The sequence below is a fragment of the Molossus molossus genome, unplaced genomic scaffold (genome assembly GCF_014108415.1).
Source record: "Molossus molossus isolate mMolMol1 unplaced genomic scaffold, mMolMol1.p scaffold_m16_p_10, whole genome shotgun sequence".
NCBI lineage: Eukaryota > Metazoa > Chordata > Mammalia > Chiroptera > Molossidae > Molossus > Molossus molossus.
Window position 1 is genome coordinate 101,499,332 of NW_023425345.1, and position 21,372 is coordinate 101,520,703.

General features: G+C 37.8%; 1 protein-coding gene across 2 annotated transcripts in view; it reads left to right on the forward strand.

Moving 5' to 3' along the window:
- LNX2 (ligand of numb-protein X 2) overlaps nt 1-20,598 on the forward strand; it is a 72,912-nt gene extending 52,314 nt beyond the window's left edge. For both annotated transcript variants that reach the window (XM_036252953.1, XM_036252954.1), the window contains 8 exons: nt 1,219-1,466; nt 2,844-3,043; nt 3,795-4,163; nt 8,804-8,944; nt 12,787-12,964; nt 15,759-15,990; nt 17,786-17,944; nt 19,613-20,598. In XM_036252953.1, coding sequence (XP_036108846.1) covers nt 1,219-1,466; nt 2,844-3,043; nt 3,795-4,163; nt 8,804-8,944; nt 12,787-12,964; nt 15,759-15,990; nt 17,786-17,944; nt 19,613-19,748 — 1,663 coding nt within the window. In that variant the 3' untranslated portion in view covers nt 19,749-20,598. The remainder of the gene's footprint in view (nt 1-1,218; nt 1,467-2,843; nt 3,044-3,794; nt 4,164-8,803; nt 8,945-12,786; nt 12,965-15,758; nt 15,991-17,785; nt 17,945-19,612) is intronic.
- The last annotated feature ends 774 nt before the right edge of the window (nt 20,599-21,372 follow it).

Here is a 21,372-nt window from a genome sequence, read left to right on the forward strand (position 1 = left end):
GCCTGAGCTGTGCTGGCTCTAGGGGTGTGTCCAGCTCCCCTTCACCAATCCCCATTCCTTCGCCCACTCTTCAAACTGGGCATTAGTCATGTCGTCCAGTCAAGGGTCAGGTGGAAAAGACGTTTCTAATATCTGTGTAAAACTTTTTTTTAATGTTTAAACAAGCACTTATCTGCCCTTTTGTTTGCTTAAATACATAAAAACAAGAAAGTTAATAGTTTCTTATTTCTTGGTGCTTATGTACGTTCCCCAGGTACTGGAATATATATGTATATGTATACACACACACACATATATATACACAGATATATGTATGTATATATTTGTTGTTGTTGTTCAACCTTACCCAAGGATATTTTTTCCATTTATTTTTTTTAGAGAGAGTGGAAGGGAAGGGGAAGGGGAGAGAGAGAAACATCAATGTGAGAGACACTCATCGATTAGTTGCCTCCCACACGAGTCCCAACTGGGGCTGGAATCAAACCTGCAACCCATGTACATGCCCTTGACTGGAAATTGAACCCAGACCTTCCAGTGCATGGGCCAACACTCTAATTGCTGAGCCACAGTGGCCAGGGCTGGAATATATTTTTAACTACATAGCATATCTATAATTCTACTGTTGGAATTCTAATTTTACAAACTAGGAGATATGCTCCTTCCATGTCTATTATAAAGTTACTTGGGCCTTTTACTGTGCTTTCCTACAAGTGGTAAAGCTTCAAATGTATTGCTCTCTATTAATGAGTAAATGTGTGACATTGATGTGAGAGTGTAGAGGCATATTGGCAACTTAAAGTCTAAGTACTTAAGGGCTTGTTGAGAAAGAAGACTGCTAATTTCCATTCCTCTGGTTAAGCCATTTCACCTGTAAAAAAGGGCTGTACTCAGAATTTCAGAATAATTTCTGCAGTATAGAAACAACTATACTGTATACTATACTGGTGTATATGTTTCTGGTACTAGTATGTACCCAAATACAATTTTTTATTGAAGTACTCTTTGAGATATATACCAAACCATTGTTTATGCCGATGCCTTGTTTTACATTTGCTGTGTGGAGTGGTAAGAACTTGGTTCGAGTGGAGTTATGTACTGTTGTGGGTACCTCCAGGTGCTTTGTGCATAGAAGCCACTGCCATTCTTTTGCTGTGGTACGAGCCATTAATCACTTTCCATTTCAAATAATCTGGAAACTGCCTGATGCTCTCTTTCTAGATGCCCTGGAGCTTCTCATCGGAGAGTTGCCCTGGAGAGAAGGAAAACCAGTAAAACTCAGCCAGAGATTGAAAATGAAAATGGAACCACAATAATAGATCTCCCAGGCACCCTGTCACCTGAAACAGACTGCTCAGGCACAGGGATAGTGCCCACCGAGCGGAACTTGACCTCAGCCTCTCTTACGGCATGGACTGAGGAGCCTGGCCTGGACAACCCTGCCTTCGAGGAGAGCACCATTGCTGACGGTAAGTGCTAGTCAGCTGCTTTTTTTTTTAACGTTTTCAAATCAGACAGTTGCTTTTTTTCTGCTACTCCCTCCGTTTTTCCCAACATGCATTTTTTCCTCTTTAAAAAAGTAATTTTATTGAGCTATAATTCACATACCACAAAATAAAAGTCACCCAGTTGGCATTTTAGAAACAGAGCATGACCCTCACTTACCCCGAGGAAGGTACTCCTTCCACCCCTTCTGCTGTGGTTCCTGAATTCAGTAGTCATTAACACACTGCTGCTTGTTTGCTCCTGTGTTAAGGACTTTGTTGCATCTTGAATCAAGAATGACAAAAATAATACCTCAGGTTAAGTTCCAAGCACTTTACGTAAATGAACTGATTTAAATGTTATAACAATATTAGGAGATTTTTTTATTTTAATGGTGAAAAAACTGAGTCTTGAGAGATTAATTGGTCAAGCTCATACTGCCAAGAAATGGCTGGATATCTGTCTGTTTACAAGGCCTCACTTGTGCCTGTTGCACTCTGGTGTCAGCACTAGTCTGACTGTACAGCCCCCCCAAGAGCAAACAGAAAGCCTGTAGTGCTAGATCTTGGCATATCTTGATAGTTGGCCCTGGCTATTTACTTTTAAATATTTTCTCTTACAAATTCCAGATTTGACTAAACAGTTCCAATTTTCCCTTCCACAACTATAACTTTTTCATCTCCTAAGGCTCAAGGCCCACCTCTTCTTAGAGCTGATGTGATTCCTCTCTCAACCTCGGAACTAGTCTTTTCGTTAAACTGCTTTGCATGTTCATAGTTGTTTAATGGTTCAGACCTTCTGTTATCAGTTAGAACAAGATGACATTCTTTTTTTTAATCCTCACCTCCTCATTGATTTTTAGATAGGGCGGAGAGAGGGAGGGAGGGAGGGAGGGAGGGAGGGAAGGAGAGAGAGAAACATCAATGAGAGAGGAACACATTGTTTGGCTGCCTCCTGCACTATCAGGGATTGAACCTGCAACCCAGATATGTGCCCTTAACTGGGAATTGAACCTGAGAACCTTTGGTCCTCAGGCAGACAGACGCTCTTACCACTGCACCAAACCATTGGCCAGGGCAAGATGATATTCTTTTAATATTTATCAGATCATTGTGTCTTCCCTAGTGATCTGATACATAGTAACTATTTGTTGGTTATATACTGATCACCTTCAGCAGAGGAAACATTTAGATAATCTTAACATATAGATATTTTTTGTCATTCTCTTTTTCTTATCCAGTAGTATTGTTAGTTATTAATCATCTGTTAACATAAGGTGACTTATTTACCTAAAGAACATCAGGATCTACAACATTTATTTTCATTCCATCTGTTTTTCTCTCTCATTTTTAACTCGGCAGCCACACAACAGCCACCTAGTTTACCAGAAGGTGAAATTACTACGATTGAAATTCACCGATCTAATCCTTATATTCAGCTAGGAATTAGCATTGTGGGTGGCAATGAAACACCACTGATCAACATTGTTATCCAGGAAGTCTATCGTGATGGGATAATCGCCAGAGATGGAAGACTCCTTGCTGGAGACCAGATTCTTCAGGTATCAATTTTAATTCTGTTAATTTGCACCCTTTTATTTCTTTTTTTTTTTAAATATTTTTTCTTTATTAATTTTAGAGAGAGAAGAAAGGAGAGGGAGATAAATATCAATGAGAGAGAACATTGATTGGCTGCCTCCTGCATGCCCCCCACTGGGGATCCAGCCCACAACCTGGGCATGTGCTCTGACCCGGAATCGAACTGGTGACCTCTTGATACATGGGTTGAAGCTCAACCAGTGATGAGCCACACTGTTTGGGTCACCCTTTTATTCTTATTTATCAATTTAAAACTTGAAAATTGTGCTACCGTAGAACCTGAATTATATAAAGGCAAGTTTTGCTGTTTTTATATGGAAAACATTAGAATTTTGTAATCTCTCCTGTTTCCTCATATACATGGAGTGTATTTTCTTCCTCCTATCTTAATTTCAATCCTGCATGTGTAACCCATTTTATACATAAGAAAACACATTCAAACAAGTTTTACACTTGCCTGAGGCCACCTAGCTAGTACATGGTGGAATCAAGGATGCTAATTCAAGACTCTCATTAACCCTGTAATGCTAGAGCTATTCTCTACTTAATGCTAATAATTGTAAGTTAATTTTAGGAACTCTACTTTAAAATGTCTTTAGAGTGGATTTCTTTGTAAATAACGTTTTCACAATGTTAGTTTCCTTTAGGAAATGTTATTTCCACAAATTGGGGAAAAATAATAGTCATACTTTGGTCATAATTTTTTTTTTTTAGGTCAATAACTGTGATATTAGCAACGTGTCCCACAACTATGCCAGAGCTGTCCTTTCACAGCCCTGCAGCTCCCTGCAGCTCACTGTGCTGCGAGAGAGACGCTTTGGTAACCGAGCGTACAGCCATTCTGATGGGAGCTCTCCACGGGAAGAGATGTTCCATGTGGTTCTTCATAAACGAGACTCTGGTGAACAGCTTGGCATCAAACTCGTACGAAGGACAGATGAGCCAGGAGTTTTTATTCTTGACCTGTTGGAAGGGGGGCTTGCTGCACAGGATGGGAGGCTGAGCAGCAATGACCGTGTGCTTGCCATCAATGGGCATGACCTGAAGCATGGGACTCCGGAGCTTGCTGCCCAGATCATTCAGGTACACTCAGGACATGTGTTCCAGATGCTTGACCTTCATTACCATATATCAGTGTTTGTTTTCACTGGCCAGTAACATAAGATCTAGGGCATATTTGATATTTCGTTGGAAAAATCAAGCATGGCTATTTAAATTTTTCAAAATCCATAGTGATATAACTTCATTATGGATAGAATCTTTTCTAAGCACTGTGTTCCATGAACTGTTAGGCTGGCTATTTATAGAGTGAAGTCTCTGAAGTTTCATGTGCATTTCTCATTTGCTCCCTTGGCTCCATCTAGTACCAGACATGACAGATGGTGTTGTCCACATTCAACAAATGAGAAAAGAGAGCCTTAGAGGAGCCGTGATTACCAAGGCTGTGGCTTACTCATCTCTCAACTTTTTTTCCTCACTTTAGGATCCATAAAAACAGAGGGAAAGGCATTTTTCATTAAGAATAACTCTTATCTCTATAATGCCTTTTTTCCTCTTAAGGAATTTGAAGCATTTTAAACACATCATAACATTTCTCCTCACAGTATCCCTGTGAAGAAAGTAAGGTTCGTTATTATTACAGAAAAAAACATGTTTTCAGTAAAAGCATTAAACCAGATAAATTAGCAAACCACCCAGAGAATACTTCAGGTTCTGCAATATGCTGTGGCATTTAACCCACTGTGAGTATCACCTGCAGAGACCAGGGTGAAACAAAGTGCCTTCCTTATTGTGAAGTAAGTGCAACAAAGCACTATAAAGGAAACCAAGCAGTAATATAATGGGGCATCAGGGATTAAGGTAGGTTGGTAGTCACTAAAACTGTGTATACTACACAGAATCAAATAACAATGAATATTTAAGACCATGAGAAAATCTAAGTCTCAGTCCTCTGTGATTTATTCCTTTTTTAAAAACTTTTTGGTTTAGTGTAGCCTTATAGAGCCCACACACAGCCCTGCTGCATTGAGGGGAGGTTCAGTTACTGGTCTCAGTTCATAGACTTGAGATTTAAAGAAACTGGATGCCTCAAAATTTCTTGAAATTAGAGGCAGCATTTGGACCTTCACCTGTGGATAGTAGCCAGCTGCTGCACCGGTGAGGACAGGCCATTATGTAAGGGCCCCAGGTTGGTGGGAGGACAAGGGGGCAAAAAAGAAGAAAGTTAACCTAGTTATGGGATTTGTTAAAGGAAACAAGAGAGCTGAGTGGACTTTTTAAAGTGAAAAGTCAGATCAGTAAGATACAAAGGAATAGATTAACTATATATTTCAGGAAGTGTTAAAATACTCTAATTCCTAAGTACATGGTCCTCACTAAATTTCTAACCAAAATATGAAAAATGTACATACACAAGTAGAAAATACATTAAAAACTTTTTATAATAATATATAGTCTATTTGGACTTTCATAATCCAAATAGTTAAATAGTTGCATCATATTTTCCTCAAAGTATACTAAACTGAAATTGGTCAATTTAAGTTTCTTTGTGGAAAAAAAAAGTCTTATTTTGGGGGGGACTGCAAAAATATGTACTCCATGTCTCAGAAAGAGAATCATAAAGACAAAATACCCAAATACCGAAAATAAAGAAGGATGTTAAAATCACATTCAATCTAAACTCCCCAAGGTGTCAACGTTAATGTTTTGAAGAACATCATTACAAACATTGTTTATGTGTATGTCCACAGATAATTAGTTACACATTTACACAGATACTTAACACATGCACTCATCTTGTAAATGCTGAGTTTGCAAAAAAATTTTCTGTTAATCCTCACCCAAGGATATTTTCCATTGATTTTTAAATAGAGTAGGAGGGAGAGAGAGAGAAAGAGAGACATTGATGTGAGAGAGACACATCGATTGGTTGCCTCCTACATGACCCCACCCAAGGCCGGGAATCAAACCTGCAACTCAGGTTCATGCCCTTGACTGGAATTTGAACCCCCAGCCCTTTGGTCCACAGGCTGACGCTCTAACCGCTGAGCCAAATCGGCCAGGGCTGCAACTTTTTCTTTACATCAACAATATGTTGTGGACTTCTTACCATGACAGTAAGTGTAGAGTCACATCATGATTTTTAATACTTGTGTAGTAGCTATGCTGTGTTCTTAACTTATGTGTTGTTTTCAAGTTTAAAACATTTTGATAAACGTCCTTCCAGAAATATCAGATTATACCAATTTATACACCCAGCAACAAGGCATGCTACTTATTTATGAATAATGGGTGTGGTCATTTGGGCATCCTGCATTTAAAAAAATCTTGACTTTAACACAACTCTTTTGTTGTGTTTGAAAACCTGGAGTAGTGGATGTGCGGTCTGTTTAAAGTTAGCCTCAACAAAAGTTTTGGTTCGTCATTTTAAAGCCTAAATGCCCACTTCTATCACATGCAAAGAATTTTGTCTTTGAAGCAATCTAGAAGGATCAACAATTTGTTTCTGTTTTAAGGTTTGCATAAACGGGAGTTTTCCAGTAAAGTTGAAATGCTAATTATATACTGATTATGAAGTGTTTGGTAGTTAGCAGGTGTTAAGCAGAATGAAAATGATCCTGTACATTGAAATGAAGTCAAGAAGGGAGTGTCTCACCACTTCACACTATGTGATCTAATAATCCGAAGTATCAGAATTATAAATATCAGGATTCTAAACATTCTCCTTTGTTGTTTATCCATTAGATCAAGTCCCAGACTCTACTTTGGAAGTCTGGCTATCCATTAACTGTTCTTTCAGTATTTTGTTGTTGTTAATCCTCACCTTTTCCATTGATTTTTTATAGAGTAGAAAGAAGGGAGGGAGGGAGAGAGAGAAACATAAGTGTGAAAGAGACACATCGATTGGTTGCCTCCCACATGACCCCAACCGGGGCCTAGGATTGAACCTGCAACCCAGGTACATGCCCTTGACCGGGATTCCCTTGACCCTTTGGTGCGCAGGCCGATGCTCTTAACTGCTGAGCCAAACCGGCCAGGGCAAGTTCTTTCAGTATTTTAAAGAACACATCTGAAACTATTTAGTGTAATAAAATGCTTGAATAAGAAAATGATTTTTGCCCTAGCCAGTTTGGCTCAGTGTTTAGAGCATCAGCCAGCAGACCAGAGTCATGGGTTCTATTCCAGCCAAAGGCACATACCTCACTTGCGGTTTGTCCCCAGCCCTGGTCAGGGTCCTGTGGGAGGCAACCAATCTGTGTGTACCTCTCACATCGATGTTTCTCTCTCTCTTTCTGTCTCTCTGTCTCTCTCTCTCTCCCACTCCCTCTCACTCCCTCTCCCACTGTATCTGAAGATATTTGAGAAAATATCGTCGGATGAGGATAAAAAAAAACAAAACAAAATGATTTTCAGTGGGGCCTTAAAGTTGATTATCACTTATTTTCCAATTTAAGACCTAAATATAGAGTAATTTTTTTAACATTATTGACTATAGTTATGGGGGAGTTCCCCTCTTTCTACCACAATTCCTTGAAAGTAGACTATCCTATTTTCCCATAGGAATAATAAAATTCGGAACTGTGGTCATGACCTAGAGTCAACATCAAATAAATGAGGCCTGTACATTAAAAGCAAAGATAAAATAACTTAAAATAAATATTAAGTAACAAAGTATTTTTAAAATATATTAGATGTGGCCCTAGCTGGTTTGACTCAGCGGTTAGAGAGCGTCAGCCTACGGTCCAGAGAGACCCGGGTTCGGTTCCCGCTAAGGGCACGTACCTTGGTTGCAGTTTGTTCCCAGCCCTGGTTGGTCGTGCGGGTGGCAGCCACTCGATGTGTCCCTTTCACGTCGATGTTTCTCTCTCTCTCTCTCTCTTCCTCTCTCTCCCTCTCACTCTACCTGAACAAAAAGTGGAAAAATGTCCTCAGGTGAGGATTTAAAAAAAATAAAATAAAATATTTAGATGTGAATCTGTGTTTAAAATATGGATATAGACAATGGACCTCTAAATGTAAAATAATAGTCATAAAACTCTAAAGTAATTTACCATCATATCCCTTAAGGATGTGTGAGTGTGTCATGCACATACAGTTACATATATATATATATATATATATACACACACACACACACACACACATATAAAATCTTGTTATACAGGATCTCTGTAATCATTCTTTTCAGGACTGTTAAAGCTGATATCCTGTTTTGACTCAAACCTATTACAAGCAGAAACAAAGCTGTGCATAGTTTCATTGATTATTACTTCCAGATTAGCCACCATCAGATTTAATTCAAAAGTCACAGTGGATTTTAATTAAGTTTTGAATCAGTTCTTCCTTTCTGTCTTTCCTTTGCTGTCTCCCTCTCAGTGCCAAGGTCAGTATTAAAGAGGCAAAGAAGTTTTTTTAAAGTTATTCTTCAAGAAAGCAAAGGAAAATGAGAACACAGGCAGTTTTCCTGCTTTGCCCTGGTTATTTTGGAGGTGGGGTTGGGGAGGATATATCCAAGAGCTGTATGTGTGATTCACTTGCAGAAGTTTTAAAATATTAACCCATGAAACGAACCCCCTTCCTCCCCACCACCAGGTGCTTGCAGTCACTACCCAGGCGAGGCGCTGGTATAATGATAAGTGCATTGGGAATTATACTGCCTATAATTTTTACAATGAGAAGTATCATTAATGACTGGTGGTAATGTGTGTATGTGTGTTTTCCAGGCTAGTGGAGAAAGGGTGAATTTAACAATTGCTAGACCAGGGAAACCCCAGTCTGGTAACACTATCCGGGAAGCAGGAACTCAGAGCAGCAGCCAGCACCATGCACAGCCGCTGTATTACAGCAGACCCAGCTCACATAAGGTGAGGAGTTCTGTTTGTGTGTTTTACTTAATCCACTCTCAAAGGATCATTGTTACAAGCTGGTACAATTTAAATGAGGGCTGTTATTGTGTTGGTGAAGGTGAACATGGGAGTTGAGGATGTAAAATGTACATGTTTCCTGCCTTGGAGAGTGATTTTGTGTGGCAGATCCTCAGACAATGGAGATGGTTTCTTAGTGAAGAAGGTCCCTCTGCCAGGTGATTGATGAGAAGTGTTTGATCTTCCAGAAAAAATTTTTTATTTATTTAGTCCTGCTTGAAAGTGGGCTTTATCTTGGGTTGCTCATTTAAATGCAACAGATGGTTATCTAATTGAAAAAGCAAAATGAAGACAGTGATGGACAAGTCTATACTTCATAATTGAGCAGGTTACCTACGACAACAGAATTAGATATGTGATTATTAAATGTATAAATCATACATTATTTATTTATTTATTTATTTATTTTGTTCAGGTAGAGCAGGAGGGAGAGAGAGAGGAAGAGAGAGAGAGAGAGACATCGACGTGAAAGGGACACATCAAGTGGCTGCCACCCACACAGCCCAACCAGGGCCAGGGACAAACTGCAACTGTGGTACGTGCCCTTAGCGGGAACCGAACCTGGGTCTCTCTGGACCACAGGCCGATGCTCTAACCACTGAGCAAATTGGCCAGGGCTAAATCATACATTTTAATATGATTTAAACACATTTTTTTTAATATTATAGCTTATAGGATTGCTACCCTAAATTATTTAAAATTCTTATATGTTGATCATTTTTACAGCTTCTTTAATATTTCAGTGGTATTATAATATATTCCTGGGACACATGTATCTATCTGTACTGAGAATTTGATACTCTCTAACTTTAGTTGCAGAAATCAAAAAAGGGTGGTATTTCACTGCATTTTTTTATATTATTTACTTCATTTGATCCTTCATTTGAACTCAGCCTCTGCTTGGCCAGGATTTTTTCAACGATGATGTTCATCCTACTATGTGAAAATATAAGCTAAATGTGAGCTTCTAAAGTCATTTTCCTTAAGTAAAATTAAATTGCTTTACCATACAAAAATGTATTCATTGGTCTGCTTAAAAACCATAGAAATTTTCTATGTGCTAAAATGGCTTCTTAATGTAAGTACAGTATTTGAGAAAGTAATTACCTTTGGAATGTCACGGGTACCCTAAGAAAGCATTGCTTAAAGACACGAGTATTTTTGGCCCATCAGGTTTATCTGGTTTTCTGAGCTTAAGTACAGACTTGTCACTGGTCTTTGGTTTAGTTAATACTTATACAAAATTATAACTACAGACTTTGTTCTCATTTCTGAACAAAAACCAAAATGTATAAGGGAAACCTATAATTTTGCCTTCATAATGATGACTATGAAAAAGGAATTAGTGTTTTGAACAGGAATTTTTAATAGGAGTTGTTTCAGATAGTTTGTCTTTGCTTTTTACAAGATGTATATTCCTAAAGAATTGTAATGTAAGCCAAAAGTTGATTATTGAATTTTTTGTCATTGAGTTCTACAATAATTTGAGATATGGGTATCTGACAACATATATTATTTTAAGACATAAGAAAAAATTTTAAAATGCATTTAATTATTTCAACATTTAAATAGATAATTCGGCTTCATTTTGTTTGCTTGGGGCACATATATTTTTCTCTTTTAACTCTGCTCATTCTTATTCTCTTTAATTTTATGTGACGGTATACTAAAAGCAATGCTGAATTTGTTCTTATTCCAGGTACTCTGCAAACCTAGTTAGTTGGAACAATCATATGAAATGTACTTTTAAGTGTTAATTTAGCTATTTACTCTTGCATTTGTTGTCAAATCTGATTTAGAAACACAAAGGTCTCTTAGGGAAAACCAACACAAATTCATTAAAACAACTGTTCAAGTGATTATAATTGTTAAAAATTAAAGTATACATTAGTCTACTACTTAACTTCTAAGTAGCTGCTTGGATAAACATTCATGGGGTGTTGAACCCAGAGAAGTTTCCTTGAAACTTATCCAGTGTGATCATTGAAGTCGAGTTTGGTTCCTGAGGGAAAAAATGCAAAGTCTCAGCCATCAGAGGAATAAAATCCCCACCTTTAAATGATGAAATGCCTGAGAGCCAGAACACTTAAGTAAATATACTCAAGGCATGACTTGTCTTTATAATAAAATGGTTTTGCCCAATTTTGAAGGTTACTAATTAACATAGATTTCATACATTTAGATAAGAGATCACTTTAAGACATTTACGAGTTTTCTAGGTCATAACATTTTCTAGGAACACCCTGCTGTTATTACAAATAGTTCCCTTGATAAAATTTCCAGAGAATAGAGATTCTAGGACCAGAGAAGGTCACATAGCCTGGAATTCCACGACCTGGTTAACAGATATGCACATGTAAACTCTTTGAATTTATACCACTAAAGGAAAGGCTATAATTCTGTAAATATAATTCATATATTTTCTTTGTTGAAATTGTTAGTAACATTAATATAATTATCTTCTTATCTACAGCATTCTCTTATAGTTGATAAGTGTTAGAAACTTTTTGAGACCTTAGCTTCCACTGTTACATTTAGTGGGATAGTTCCTGTGTGGTGCGGGTACATAAAAACAATAGATATACATAGTGCATCGTACTATATGTACATGTACAAAACCTATATAAATATATATATTTTTGAAACTCACATCTGTCTCAATTCCAGTTATATAATTTGGGGCAAGTTACATGACGTCTCAAACATTGTTTCCTCATCCATAAATGGGGCCAATAATAGTATTTACATTTGGGGACACTGTGAAGAGGAAATGAAATAATGCATGTAAAGCCATTAGCTTTGCACACAGTAAGCCCTCAATAAAGTTAGTTATTGTTATTTTAATGTTAACATTGCATATCTACACCTTGTTTTTCATTGAATTCTAATTCAGAAAAAAATGTGATGTTTTAAAATCTTTGAGGATTGTCTCAGTAATAAGTAGCAATAACAGGTGTCACTAAAAATAGCTTTCCCTTGAGGATATAGTATGTTGAGAATTTATTTTCCTGTCATTAACTTCTTTAAAAATGTAGTTATTTCACCCTGGCCAGGAAGCTCAGTTGCTTAGATGCACTAAGGTTGTTGAGGGTTTGAACTCCAGTCAGGGCACTTGCAAGAAGCAACCAATGAATGTATCAGTAAATGGAACAACAAATCGATGTTTCTCTCTCCCCCTCCCTCTTTCTCTCTCAAATCAATAAATAAAAAGTTTTTTTTTTAATTTAGTTATTTTATGTCCTATTTTAGCTTTTCATGAAGGTTTTGAAGATAGGTTTGCACGTGCTTCTGACTGAGTTTTCTAATAAAACCCACATTAGTAAGAATCAAGATAGATCTGTGGCTTTTTTCTGGCAGTTGGCAAAATCCACATTTTACTTTTGTACTTCTTTCAAAAAGTAGGGGGGAAAATGGAAGAAAAGTTAATTGGCTCATATTCAGAATCTTAAAACTCAAACACATGTCTACATTTATAGAATTGATGCATCTTGGAGGTTAAGGTAACTATAGAACGACATACCTGTTTCACTTTAACCTCCACATGTCAGTCCTGAGTCGTTTCAGTTCCATAAATATAGCCCAAAGTTCGACATAGTGATCCACAGTGAACAGTGTAGTGTTTGTACCTGTGAGGAACTGTGTATTGCTTTCAGTTCTATAGTAAGTGATAAAAAAAAATGACTTACAGTTGCCATGTAAGTTTTTACATTAGTTGAAGCTGTCCTTGCTGTATGTTATCAGTCCAGTAAATATACTCAATAAATTTTCTTCTCATGACTTAGGATCTTACCCAGTGTGTTACATGCCAAGAAAAGCACATTACTGTAAAGAAGGAACCTCACGAGTCCCTTGGAATGACAGTAGCTGGGGGCAGAGGAAGTAAGAGTGGTGAACTGCCCATCTTCGTGACCAGTGTGCCGCCTCACGGCTGCCTCGCCCGCGACGGCAGGATCAAGAGAGGTAAGACAGGCTCCTCAGCAGCTTCGCCACACCTCCCTGCATTTAACTCTGTACGTAAAGAATATGTACAAAGTTTTCTTTTAAATGTGACTGTTTTAATCCTTTATAATGTCCCTTTCGTGTATAAGCATAAAGCCTCTGTAGGCTACAGAAATGCCTACTCTAAAGGGAAATTGCTGAAGTTGGCATTTTCTAACAGTTATTGAGACTGTTGGGCTATTTTATGTTGGAAAAAACTCTAAGAAATGTATGTGTCCTGCGTTATGGCAGGCTAGATTCTCCGAAGGACCATTGCCAAAATACAAGTGTTGCTTAAAGTAAAGTAGGAGGGGCTCACAGAGGAGGTGGAGCAGAAGACCAGCTTTCAAAGATAGTGGGGTTTAGGAATTAACCCGTTTACAGGTTCACATTCCTAATCAACATGATATAATTTGTTGGGGGGGGGTGGCAGTGGTAAAAACAACATTCTTCATACACTTGGTTTGTTCATGTGGAAAATGAGTCTTAAAAGCTCTTTTTCCAAGAGTGAAGTTGGATTCCTACCTCAAACTACATACAGTAATTAGCTTACTATGGTTCCAAGACCTAAATGTAAGATCTACAACTTTCAGAAGAAAGCATAAATGTAAATATTCATGACCTAGGCAATGGTGTTCTCAGATATGGCACCAAAAACACAAGCATCAATGACAAAATAGATAAGATGGACTTGATCAAAATCACAAATTTGATGAAGGATACACACCACCAAGAAAGTAAAAAGATAACCCACAGCATGGGAGAAAATATTTGTAAATCATATCTCTGAGAAGGACTTGTATCTGGAGTACATAAAGAACTCTTACAACTCAATAAATAAAAAGGTGAATAACCCAATTGAAAAATGGGCAAAGGATCTAAATAGACATTTCTCCAAAGGAGATACACAGATGGCCAATCATCTCAGGAAAAGATGCTCATTGTCATTGGTTATTAGGGAAATGCAAATCAAAACCCCTTCACACTCACAAGGATGAATATAATAAAAAAGATAGGCAATAACAAACTTTAGCAAGGACGTGGAGAAATTGGAACCTTTATACATTGCCAGTGGGAATATAAAATGGTGCAGCTGTTTTAGAAAACAGTTAATCAGTTCCTCGAAAAAGTTAATCATAGTGTTATCATATGATTTAACAATTCTGTTCCTGAAGAAATGGAAACGTGGCCACACAAAAACTTGTACATGAAATTTCATAGCAGTATTTTTTTTTTTTTTTCATCCTCACCCGAGGACATTTTTCCATTTTTTTTATTCAGGTAGAGTGGGAGGGAGAGAGAGGAACAGAGAGAGAGAGAGAGAAACATCGATGTGAAAGGGACACATCGAGTGGCTGCCACCCACACAACCGACCAGGGCCGGGGACAAATTGCAACCGAGGTATGCGCCCTTAGCGGGAACCGAACCCAGGTCTCTCAGGACCGCAGGCCGACGCTCTAACCGCTGAGCCAAACCGGCCAGGGCCATAGCAGTATTTTTTATAGTGACCAAAAAGAGGAAACAACCCAAATGTCTATCAGCTAATGAATGGATTAACATAATGTGGTATATCCATATAATGGAATACTATTTGGCTATAAAAAGGAATGAAGTATTGACACAGCTACAATATAGGTGAATCTTGAAAATACTGTGCCTATGGAAAGAAGCCAGTCACAAAAGACCATGTGTGGTTCCATTTGTATGGTATGCCCAGATGGGCAGATCTATAAAGATAGAAAGTAGAGTAGTGATTACTTAGGGCTGGGGGAAGGGAAGTGATTGCTAATGGGTACATGTTTTTGGAGGGGTTGATCTTAAAATGATGTATGATGATTGTACAACTCTGTGAATATACTAAAAACTGCAAAATTATAACTTTGAATGAATGAATTGAATATTATATGAATAATATCTTACTAGGGCTGCTGTTTTTAAGTTATTTGTACAGTTATAGAATTGGGAGTAATTTTATTTCCTTCTCGTTATTTATTATGTTTTCCAAATTTGCTACAATGAGAGTGTTTTGCTTTAACAATCTGAATAGTAAATGATGATCTGGGAGAGAAGGGTTTTCTGTAGGCTTTCTTGGTACAAGTGTGTGTGCTTCCTACAGAAGTAATCCTTTCCTTCCTAACCTTTTGTTTAATCCTCATGGCCCTTTTTATTATATTACTTGACAGAGGAACAAATGTGTTTTATCTTCCTCAAGCAAGAGAAGATATTCAAATCACAAGTTTCATTTCTTTGTGTAGGCCCAAGAATATCTTTCCATATTCTGATATGTTTGCACTGAATGAACTATGTCGGGCTGTATTTATGTATAAAACTGTAAACATAAAATATACTATAAAAATTTATTTCTAATGCAAAATGTCAAATAATTTTTGAGTTAAAAAAAAAAAACAATAGAAATAATTGAAGCTCAAGGGAAAGAAATAATGTGCCAGGGCCTGTACCCAGCTAAACCTAAGACATGCCTGGGCCAAGGGTCTGGACTTCCAATTGAATCACGGTGCCTCAAGCCACTCTTTTTCCTATATACTATGAAATTATTTTAAATTTTTAAATTGTTTTGGAATGTTTTTTTATGAATTGAGTTTTTTCTCAGTATTATAAAAATTACGAAGAACTAAACAATGGTCTTTTAACTTATCTGAGTCATTGAAACTAACTTTCGTTGATTAGTTTACCAGTAGAAGAATTTACAGGGAAATAATCACTTGGTAGCTCAGCTCCTTTCTTTTCTTTGTTTTTGTCTCCTCATTTGAGCAGGTGATGTATTGCTGACTATCAATGGCATTGATTTGACCAATTTAAGTCACAGTGAGGCTGTTGCTATGCTGAAAGCCAGTGCTGCGTCCCCCGCTGTGGCCCTGAAAGCCCTTGAGGTCCAGGTCGTTGAGGAGGCCTCCCAGGCCACGGACGAGCAGCCAAGCACCTTCAGTGAAAACGAGTATGATGCCAGTTGGTCCCCATCGTGGGTCATGTGGCTTGGGCTTCCAAGGTACTGACAGCTTTTATGTTTTATGAAATAATCATAATTACAACCTTTATTAGTGTGTAACCCAGTGATTTCAGTTACTGATGAAAAAAAGGCTTTGATTAGATAAAAGTAGCAACATCAAATCGAGTTACAAAATAAAATGATAATTTTGCTTAGGTTATTACATTTGAAAGGTAAATTTAATAATAAGAACTAAGCTAAAAATATATCTATTTATAAAAATGAATAAAACCATTCTGTCTGTTTCTGTTAAGGCTCGTAAGTGGGCAAACCATGAGAGTGGACTTTCAGTTTCTCGCTCAGGAAAGTTGTCATTGTCGAGGTTCATTCTGATACACGCTTAGCCTTCATGTGCATGGGGTCAAAGTGTGGGGCCTTGTCCTAACCCAGAAGGCGTTCTAAAAGCCGTTTGTTCTTTATCCTTTTAACTCTGCTAAAATGGCAGGGTATAAAACTCAGTTTTTGTTGGACATAAGAGTCTTAAGCCCAATGATTGGTGTTAAAGAGTAGCTGCTCCTAATCACATTTCTGGAGAATTTGTTGCCCTGTGACTGACTGACCAACCAACCAAGGCCTCTGAACGTGGTTAGTGTCTGGACACGGAAACCCTTAGAACCTGCAGGTGATTGTTGGGTAATTTGATATTGAAATAGGAAGAATGTGTTAAACTGTCTTTGTTGCCACATCAGCTTAGATTCTTAACGTATAAAAAAGTCCTAAAACTGAACTATGATGAAACATTTTGACTCTTAACAAAGTATGAAAATTACTTCTTTAAAATAAAAATAAACATTAATAATGTACTGATTTGGGGGCTGTCTAGCTTCATTTGGGATAAATTTGTAATAACTAGAATTTGTATGATGATCTATAGTTTATAAAGTACTTTCACAGAAAGGACAGCAAAGAATCGAGGATATTATTAGATTATTGGATATTAATGGATTATCCAATTGGTTTATTAGATCATTTGTTTATAATCTAACTTGCTGACTTGTCTTCTTGGTTAAAAAAACAAAGAGGCCTAAAATTGTAGTAGAATTCATGTCTCAGGTTCCTACAGGGACCTTGTATGTGGACCTTGTAGAGAGATTTCTTTATGACAGAGATGACTTAGCTACTTCATGTCTGTTCATTCCATGCAACAAGACTGAAATAGGAGATTTTTGTTACTATTTTCTAGATTGAGTTTCCTGTTTTGTCAATTATAGCGGTCTTAAAATGAAAGCATTTTAAGTGAAGGATGAAAAAAACGACGACACGTTTTAACTCCCTGTGTAGATTAAAAAGAGGGATAGTGACCTTACAGTTTTTGGGAAACCGCTGTACTGCTCATTTTCTTTCATCTGCGTGCTGAAGTCAGCAGTACCAGACCCCTCTACCACCTTTTAAAAGATGCGAATTTTAAAGACACAAATTTTGAAGGTGCCAGTGGATATCAGAATAGAGGGCCTGTTGACAGTGCAGTGAGCAAATACAGACTCAGACCATTGTGTACTAATTTCTGAGGTGTAATTTACAGCCAAGTTTATTTAAGCTGTGTGTGTGTGTGTGTGTGTGTGTGTTCATGTTCACTTGGTAAGAGAATGAAAAAAAAGTGAAAGAAATTCAAGTTACCTACAACTGCATCTGTGCTGGAAAATGGTCAAAATAATACATTCAGAAGAAGAAACTAAAGTAGCCCTTTTTCTTTTCCCGGTGGTAGAAAATATGACATGGTGTGCAGTTACAACAAAGATGAACAGTCTATAATCGCCTCCATTAATTGTTTCCTGATGTTTGTGTTTGTTTATAGTTCCCTTCATAGCTGCCATGATATAGTTTTACGAAGAAGCTACTTAGGAAGTTGGGGCTTTAGTATCGTTGGTGGATATGAAGAGAACCACACCAATCAGCCTTTCTTCATTAAAACCATTGTCTTGGGAACTCCTGCTTATTATGATGGAAGATTAAAGTGAGTCTTGTTATTTGCTGATGTGATTCGTGTTTGTTGTGATGGACACAATCTAGACCAGGGGTCAGCTCCAAATGCAGCTGTCTATGCTTGTAAATAAATTTTTATAGGAACATGGTGATACTCACTTGTTTACATGTTGTCTGTCAACTGCTTCTGAGCTACTGTGGCGGAGTTGAGTTGTTGTGACAAAGACCGTGTGATTGGCAAAGCCTAAAATACATATTTGCCATCTAGCCCTTTACAGGAAAAATGGCCAACCCTGATCTAGACTGAAGCGTCACCTTCACCATCTTCCTGTCATAGTTCTATTTCACTGATTAACGACAGGACTGAACCTGAGTCACGGCCCTGCACGTGCTGCGATGTGAACAGCTCGGAGCAGTTTGCCACACAGCCCACTCAGGTCCAGGCCTGTCATTAGATGCCTCTGCTTAATCTTTCTCCACAGCACTTGTCCACCGAACACTATCCTAATGCAAGCTCCAGGCAGTGGGGTGGATTTTGTTACATTTATTGTTACATCCCTGGCAGCCAGAGCAGTGCCTTGCCTGTGCAGTAAGGTCTCAGTCAATATCCTATGAATGAGTGTGTGATGGTTGACACTGTGCCAGGTGCTTGTGATTGATTGTGTTATTGAATCCTCTTAACCCTAGGAGGTGTTTTTGGTGGTGTTATTCCTGGTTTATAAATGAGATAACTAAGGCTTAGAAAAGTTAAGAAACTTACCCACAATCAAACAGCTGAAAGTGACTGACTGCGATTTAAGCTCCAGAGCCTTTTCTGTTAACGCCAATTGTGCCCACTGGACAGAAACTGCTTGTTCAGCCGCGGGCAGCCGCTTTCCTTTCCAAAGCTCAGGTGCTGGGAGAAGAACGAGGTGTTATATCAAGAGAGCATGCAAACAGAAAGGAGGTGTGGACGATTGTAAGTTCTTAGTGCCTAGTTTTTGATGAAAGAACCAGTTCTCAGAAAGTAAGTTTGACGTAGACAGAATGCTGCACAAATGGAGAGTGGCCAGTGTTTGCAGACAGTGACATCAGCATAATACTGTGAGAAGGATCGGTGTGCCCCAGACCAGTCTTCTCTCAGACTGCTTTATAAAATCAAAAGCATTATTTTATAAGGAAAGAGTAGGGAGAGATGAATTTACCATTCTCTAAGCTAAGTTAACCAGTTTGAGTCTCAGTTAATTAGTTTATAATTTGCATTCCACCTTCTTCCAAAAAGAAATTGAGGTGGCTAACAATAAAATAGCATATTCATATTACAAACTAAAGACCAAAAATCATAAAAGATAGATTTATTTGCCTAATTATATTTTGCCTTATGCTTAGATGAAAATTATTCTTCTTGCCCTTCAAATCACTCACTAGTTTACAGGAGAGGGTAGCAGAGGAGTACCCTTGATTGGCATGGAAAACCAGCTTAAATAATCACCCTAGATGTTTCTCAAAGTAGATAATATACCCTAGCCATTGACAGTCAAGGGTTAGCTGAAACTGATTTTTATGTTAAACAAATCTTAAGGTAATGGATGTTTCTCCCTCTCCCCCTCTCTCTAAAATCAGTAAAAACCATATATATATTTATATATATAAAAGGTAATGGTTTTAATGCCATGAAAATCCTGACAATCTTTTTCTGTTTCTGTCTGTCTTCGTCCAGATGTGGAGACATGATCGTGGCCGTCAATGGCCTGTCAACTGTGGGCATGAGTCACTCTGCGCTAGTTCCCATGTTGAAGGAGCAGAGAAGCAAAGTCACTCTGACGGTTGTTTGCTGGCCTGGCAGCCTGGTGTAGATGTTGAAATTGTCTTTGAGTCAAACATCTTTCTTTTTTAGGTTCTGAAAAGAAAACCCTTTTACTCCATTATGTTTCTGGTTGTTAGGAGCTACTGACACAGCTGGTATATGCAGGGCCCCAAACCACTACGATTGTCCTTCTGTTGTTATTTAAGTGGTTTTCCTCAAGTTCGCCACATTTCTTTCAGCTTGGAAACAGTCTTCCACTACCCCTGTGAGTTCGTATTTTCAGAATGTGACCTATGATAATGAATGAAGTCCCCAAACTGTGACCAGCCAGCTGGATTAGAGGCCGTCTGGCCCTGCTTGCACTGAACCCGGTCGGGGCTGCACGCGCCCGGCCCTGGCATCAGGAAGGCGGTAGCAGTAGCACTTGCTGCCGCTCTCGCTGCCAGCGCCACGACTGGATGCCTTGCAAACCCGGACGGTGACCGTTTCCCACTTTCCTTAGGTGCCAACATTTCAAAACTTCATGCTGTTTATAAGGTGATTGTTCTGGCTTATTTCTTTAATCTCTCAGCATTCATAGACGATGAAGATATAAGTTTTACACCACAAAGACTTATTAAAAAGAACATACCTTTATTAGAATAGTAGAAAATAGAAGATAGCATTATCCAGTGACACAGGAACTGGGAGACAATCACAGTTTGGCGCTGGAGGTGGTAAAAGCTGCATTTACTTGAATAGTCCAAAAGCATTAAAGAGTCGTTTCCAAAGGAATGTTTTATGTAGGAAAGTTTTGAACCTGTTTTTGTTAAAAATTGTTTTCTAGATTTTTTTATTATCCTATCAGCAAACTTGGCTGGAAATGTTTTTGTGATTTATGTAATTAGATAATAAAGATAAAACCATTCAGTAATACATCACAGCTAAGTAGGAGAAGCTAGACCTTTTTTTATTTTATGCTGGTAAGATTCTTGAGTATTTTAGAAACCTTTATTTTTCCCCATTATTTCTTTACTTATAAACTTAATTGTTTTAAGAAAAAGTGGAAAGTTCTGTGTTTATCTGAAAATAGTAGGTTTTAGATGTGAATGTCTTTCAATAAGTTTTTGATCACTAGACTATTTCATATTTTTTAGATGTTTTTGAAAACTATGGCCAGCCCATTTTATTTGTCCTTTATTCAGTATGGTTGTCCTTTGGAAGAACACATAAAGGAGTGAATAAGAAAAAAGTATCCTTACCTTATTAATATTATGCATACTTGAAAAAAGTTTCATTAGAAACCTAGTTCAGAATCTGAGCTAATTTACAAGTGACCTCTGTAATAAATGGTATTGATGATCAGAGAATGTATTTCAAAATACTACAGTGTATTATGAAGCATGACCACTTTGTTTTCAAACTTAATTGCATTGCTAGAGTTCATTGTATTCTAGCATGTCATTGATTATTACAGTTAGTTTTATAATGATTTTTTAAAATATATCTCTTTTGAATAAATAAGAAATGGAAACAGTTATGTTACTAACTTGTTAACCCCTTAGCCACACTGTAGTCGACGGAGAGCCAAGATACAGTGGAATGCCCATGCAGTATATTACTGTACATCGTGATTGGCTTCGGAAGCAATTTGATATTGTAATCCTTTGATATTCGAATTGACACGGAACAAG